This window comes from Hipposideros armiger, unplaced genomic scaffold, assembly GCF_001890085.2.
Source record: "Hipposideros armiger isolate ML-2016 unplaced genomic scaffold, ASM189008v1 scaffold_443, whole genome shotgun sequence".
Classification (NCBI taxonomy): domain Eukaryota; kingdom Metazoa; phylum Chordata; class Mammalia; order Chiroptera; family Hipposideridae; genus Hipposideros; species Hipposideros armiger.
Window position 1 is genome coordinate 972,918 of NW_017731793.1, and position 5,654 is coordinate 978,571.

Consider the following 5,654-nt stretch of genomic DNA (forward strand, 5'->3'; position numbering starts at 1 on the left):
AGGAGGATCACTTCTTAAATTATATAAATGTCTAACCACTATGCTGTACACCTGAAATTAATATAAAATAATATTGAATGTCAAGTGTAATTGAAAAATTTTAAAAGTGGGGGAAAGGTGAAGGGGAATAAGAGGTTCAAATTTCCAGGTATGAAACAAATAAGGATGTAATGTACAGCATGGGGAATATATTCAATAATATTTTGATAGCGTGGTAGTGTCAGATGGTTGCTAGGCTTATCACGGTGATCACTTCTTTAGGTATGTAAATGTTGAATAACTTGTATATACCTGAAACTGATATCATGTATGTTAGCTATATTTTAATAAAAATCTTCTTTAAAAAAAGACAAACCTTTGTACTGTGTGAAAATGTCTACTGTTTTGGTTTTCAGGAAGCAGAGGCTTTTGCCTTATATCACAAGGCCCTGGACCTGCAGAAACACGACCGGTTTGAGGAGTCTGCCAAAGCCTACCATGAGCTGCTGGAGGCACGCCTGCTACGAGAGGTGAGGCACCAGCATGCCAGGAGGCAGGCCTTGGAGCTCGGGAGCCTGGGTCTGTGCTCTGCCCTCCCACTTCCTGGCTGGATAACCTTGGACACATTCTTTCCCCTCTCTGCCCCTCAGCTTCTCCTCCTGTAGAGTGTGCACCTAGCTGGGTTGCTGGAAGGGCTGAATGATCCAGTGAAACATGCAGAACGGCTCTTGACACATAGTAAGAGCTCCAGAATTATTACTATCAGCTGTCGCTGTTACTTAATTAACTTCATAACCACTCTGCCAAGGAGGTGGGGTATATTTGTCCCCATTTTATAGTTGTGGAAACAGAGGCTTCGTGAGGTGTTGATGGCTCAGAGCCTTGCAGCTAGTAAAACGTTATAGCCAGGATTGGAGTCCATGGTTTTCCGGTACCTAACGATTCTGTAGGCAGCATCTTTTGGAAAATGCCATTTGGTTGACAGCCCATGAGCTCAGGGAGCCTGTGTAGGCATGATGGGCTTTTGAAAATGTAGTTAGAGAGAAGGGTTGGGAGGCCAACACAGAGGCAGGCCAAGAGAGCAGAGCCACACTGAAAACACAGGGCATGGCATACAGGGGCAGGCAGGGCAGGACCGGATAGGTGTAGGGACCATGCTAGTAGTGAGTGACTTAAGCCTGAGTTAGCTGCGTCATGGGAATGTGACCTGGAGGTTTGGGGGTTGAAATAGATTTAGGATGATGATGTGTATTTCATTAGGAGGAATGGTTTTTGTTTTCATGTACTCAAACACCAAAAGAGACGATGTGGAATAAGGAAGCAGACAGACTCCGTCCACAGGCATTTTAGGGACCACATAGTCCTTCAGTTGAGCAGAGCCTCCTATAATCCCAGGAAAGCAGACACTTGTGTCTTAAGCCCCACCCTTGGATGGTTTCCCCCACTGGTGAGGCAGATGCAAAGTGAGTTATAATTGTCAGCAGAAAGCATTTATCTCTTTTCTCCCTCAAGGTATCTCTTCATATTCCTAATTGTATAGCTTGCCAAGATTCTTTGGGGCTGGTTTAGTGTCTTAGAATTAGGGCTGTGGGAATTGTGGCCCACCCCTCCCTTATTAGTAGGGAGTGAGTGAAGGCCCAGTAAAGGAAAATGACTTTATTCTACTTTTACTGAGTACCAGTTACGGGCCAGGGGCCAGGAATGTTTCAGTAGTGGGTCTTCCCTCTCAGGCCATAGTGGCCCAGGCCTTCGAGACGTGAGTGAGGTGAGTGCAGAGCTGAGCCAGCAGTCTTAAGGACAGCTGATTCCGGGTGGGCCCAGCACCTGACGGGCCAGTCACCAGGCTTTTGACTGAAGGGCACTTGGCCATCTGTTAGCCTTGGAGTTGTAGATGTGTCCATCTCTCTGTATCAACCTTTCATCATCTTTCAACCTTAAAAGATTGTTTTAGCACCCTCTCCCTTCACTTATAAAAGTAAAACATGCTCATTGTAAACAATTGACAAGCACAGAAAAGTTTCTTTTCACACTCATCTGGCATTGGTGTACTTAATAGTAAACTGGATTGCATAATTACAGTCTTACTACCACTTGCTATAAACAGAACACAGCTGACTCCTAAGAAGTGCACAGCTTACCTGGTGGGCAAGCTGGAGGGAGCTTGTTGGGGCCAGCCTTTCATACCTCTGGGCATCATCGTCTTTTAAGGAGGATGGAGCGTAGTGCTGAATCTAGCTGGTCAGTTCCATGGAAGTTTCGTAGTTATGAGAGCTGCTGTTATGTGTGGATGTACGACTGACTAGGTTAGTCTCTGAAGTAGACTCACAGCCATTGTAATTGTGTTTATACCATTTTTTGGACAGTTCTGCCCCTGGAGGGGCAAAAGTACCTGGACCCCAGTCCATTCTTGGGGATCTTTCTTCAGTATAAACCAGATGACAGTAGAAAATAGTGAAAGAGGCTTGATTTGAGCTCTTCAGTGTTTTTGATGAGATTCCTTAAGAGCTCTAGGGTAGGCTTCTTGGGTTAGTCAAGGAGTGCTTCCTGAAGTTTTCTTGGGTCATGCCTGTTCCATACATAAAGCATGATGTGTGAACATGACCTGTCCCAAGACAAGGCTGGGATGTGGACTTGCCCCTGGAAACTACTTCTTTGTGTCAGCCAGTTTCTCTGTTAGAAAATCTTTTACTCTTTGTCCTGTGGTTACAGTAATAGCATTTCCAATCTGGTTTCATAGTAGTCTAGTCGTAAGGTTTTCTAAGAGTTGTCATAAAAGCTGTAGTGAAATAACTTTTTATAGAAAGCATGTTTACAATCTTTATTCTTTTTTGGCTCACGTTCACTTTTGATATTTAGGGTAGGAATTATTGTCCTTACGTTACAGAGTTCCTTGGAACACTAACTTTTTAGTTAAAGTAACTTGTCTATGGCCATGTGACGAATTACAGAGTCAGGAGGCCAGCCTCCTAACTCCTATTCCAGTGCTCTTCCTGCTGCAGGATGTGTAGGGCTGTGTAAATTGGCTGCCTGGGCACTTGCCTGGGGTGAAGCTCCAGGACCTGCCTACTGTCCCTAGGCAGCCTCCTCACACTCTGTCCCCCATCTTCAAACCTGCTGTGGGGGCCCAGAAATGTCACCATCCAGGCTTGTACTCCCAGGCATGGCAGTAGTGGTGTGGAGGGTTTCCTCTATATCTTTTGGTGACCAGACTACCTGCAAACTGCCTCATGGTGGCCTGGCCTTTCTTTTCTGTGTGCTCGGAGCTGGAGGGGTCCTCTAAGAATATCTGGTGCAGTGCTTTCATTTTCCAGTGGAGGGTGGCACCAGACTGGCCCAAGGGCCTGCGACAGAGGCCGGCCCAGAAGCCCGGTATCCTGCTGGCTGCCTGCTGAGGCTACAGGGCCTAGTGTCACTTCTGCTCCTCTTTTTGCTTTGTTGACAGGCAGTTTCATCTGGTGATGAGAAAGAAGGGCTGAAACACCCTGGGCTGATGCTGAAGTATTCCACATATAAGAACCTGGCCCAGCTGGCAGCCCAGCGAGAGGACCTGGAGACAGCCATGGAGTTCTATTTGGAGGTGTGGTTTTGGCACTGCTCACTTCTCTTTGTGTTTTTGAAAGTTCTTGGTGGGGGTGGGTGAGGTTGTGGTCTTACTGGCTGAAAAGAAGAATTTGTAGTGATGCATCACCAAGCTCTAGTTCCTAAGGCCCTGGTCTGAACAGTGAGTTCAGAGAGGCCTGGAGAGCAGGGGCCAGCGCGTGCATTCTTCCTCTGCCACAAGTCACGCGTTACTATAGGAGAATAGCTTAAACTCTCTAGGCCTCCAGGTGTACACCAATATAATGGGAGTAATAAAAAAGAGGGTGGCTGTGAAAATTAAAGAATTAGTACATATACAAGTGCTAAGAACAGAGCCTGACACCTGGCACCTGTACCCATTCATAATAGTATTGCCACTATTTCTGTATTACTGTCACCATCTCTGTAGGCACCTCTGAAGTGCCAGACACTGTACTAACTGCTTTCCATGCATGCGCTAATCCTCACACCGTTTTGCAAAGAAAGTGTCTTTATCCTCATTTTAGTGAAGAGGAGAGGGAAGCTCAGGATCATGCTGCTGGTCCATGCTGGAGCAGAGACGTGACCGAGGTCTGTCTCTAGATTCCATAATCTTTCTAGAATCCCTCAGGACTTCCTTTTAATCCTACTTCTTTCACTTCTTTTACCTATCAAGTGTGTAAGAAATANAAAAAACCTTTTGTTTTAATTTTTTAATTCAAAATTTTATTTGTTTACATTTAGGTACTTGTTTTTTGTATTATAAAGAAATTTTAGCATTTATTTATTTAACATATTATGATACAAGAAATTTTATGTAACAAATAATTACAAAACAGAAGAACAGATACAAGATACAAGAAATTTTATGTACCAGTAATAAATTTACGATATTTACACACTATAGAAGGCCAAGAACTCTTCGTTGTTGCAAGTTCGTCATAAGTTCAACAAAACGATTATCGTGTTCCAGGGTATTATTTTGCATACGGATATCGTTATTGATTTCTAGAGTTACACTTTTATTCATAAGCATAAATAAAAGAATTAAAAACATTTATATAGATATGGAATTAATACTACCCACATATAATGTGCATCCTTATTTTTCCCCAACAAATTTGGGCAAAAAAAGTGCACATTGTACATGGCAAAATACGGTACTTTAGAGGGAATCCACAGTAGATTAGATAAAGCAGAGGATCAAATCAGTGATTTATTTAGAAGGTAAGGTAGCAGAAAACACCCAGTTAGAATAGCAAAGAGAAAAAGAATCCAAAAAAACAAGGATAGTTTAAGGGCCTCCTGGACAACATCAAGTGTACCAACATTTGCATCATAGGGGTACCAGAAGGAGAAGAGAGAGCAAGGAATTGGAAACCTATTTGAAGAAATAATGATGGAATATTTCCCTAACCTGGCAAAGGAAATAAATAAAACTGCCCAGGAATCACAGAGAGTTCCAAACAAGATGGACCCAAAGAAGCCTACACCAAGATACATCATAATTAAAATGCCCAAGGATGAAGAAAAAAAGAAGAATCTTAAAAGCAGCAAGAGAAAAGTTAGTTTACCTACAAGGGAGCTCCCATAAGACTGACTGCTGATTTCTCAATAGAAACTTGGCAGGCTAGAAGGGATTGGCATGAAATATTTAAGTGATGAAGAACAGTGATGAAGAAGACCTACACCCAAAATTACTTTACCCAGCAAGGCTATCATTTAGAATCTAGGACAGGATAAAGAGCTTCCCAGACAAGAAAAAGCTAAAGGAGTTCACTATCACCAAATCAGTATTATGAGGAATCTTAGAGGGACTTATTTAAGATGGAAAAAAAAAAAAGATAAAAATATGGGGCCGGCCAAGTGGTGCGTTGGTTAAGAGTTGGCTTGGGACCCCAGCTCTGAGCAGCAGGGCCCTGGTTCGGGTCCCACATTAGGGTCATTGACATTGAACCCTCTACAGCTAAGATGGTGAACAACAGCTCGACCTGGAGCTGGGCTGCTGTGAGTCGCCGGTGACGGCGTAGGCTGCAGCCCTTGCTGCAGTGGGTTGCCATGGGCTGCTGTGTGTGGCCAGTAGGTAGTGTGAGCGGCCAGCAGCCGCAGTGATCGGC

The 5,654-nt window shown here is 43.9% G+C and overlaps 1 protein-coding gene across 1 annotated transcript in view; it reads left to right on the top strand.

The window, feature by feature from the left end:
* Positions 1-5,654, top strand: part of CABIN1 (calcineurin binding protein 1) — a 174,519-nt gene that overhangs the window by 18,049 nt on the left and 150,816 nt on the right. The window contains exons 4-5 of the mRNA XM_019665398.1: positions 396-509; positions 3,422-3,556. Coding sequence (XP_019520943.1) covers positions 396-509; positions 3,422-3,556 — 249 coding nt within the window. The remainder of the gene's footprint in view (positions 1-395; positions 510-3,421; positions 3,557-5,654) is intronic.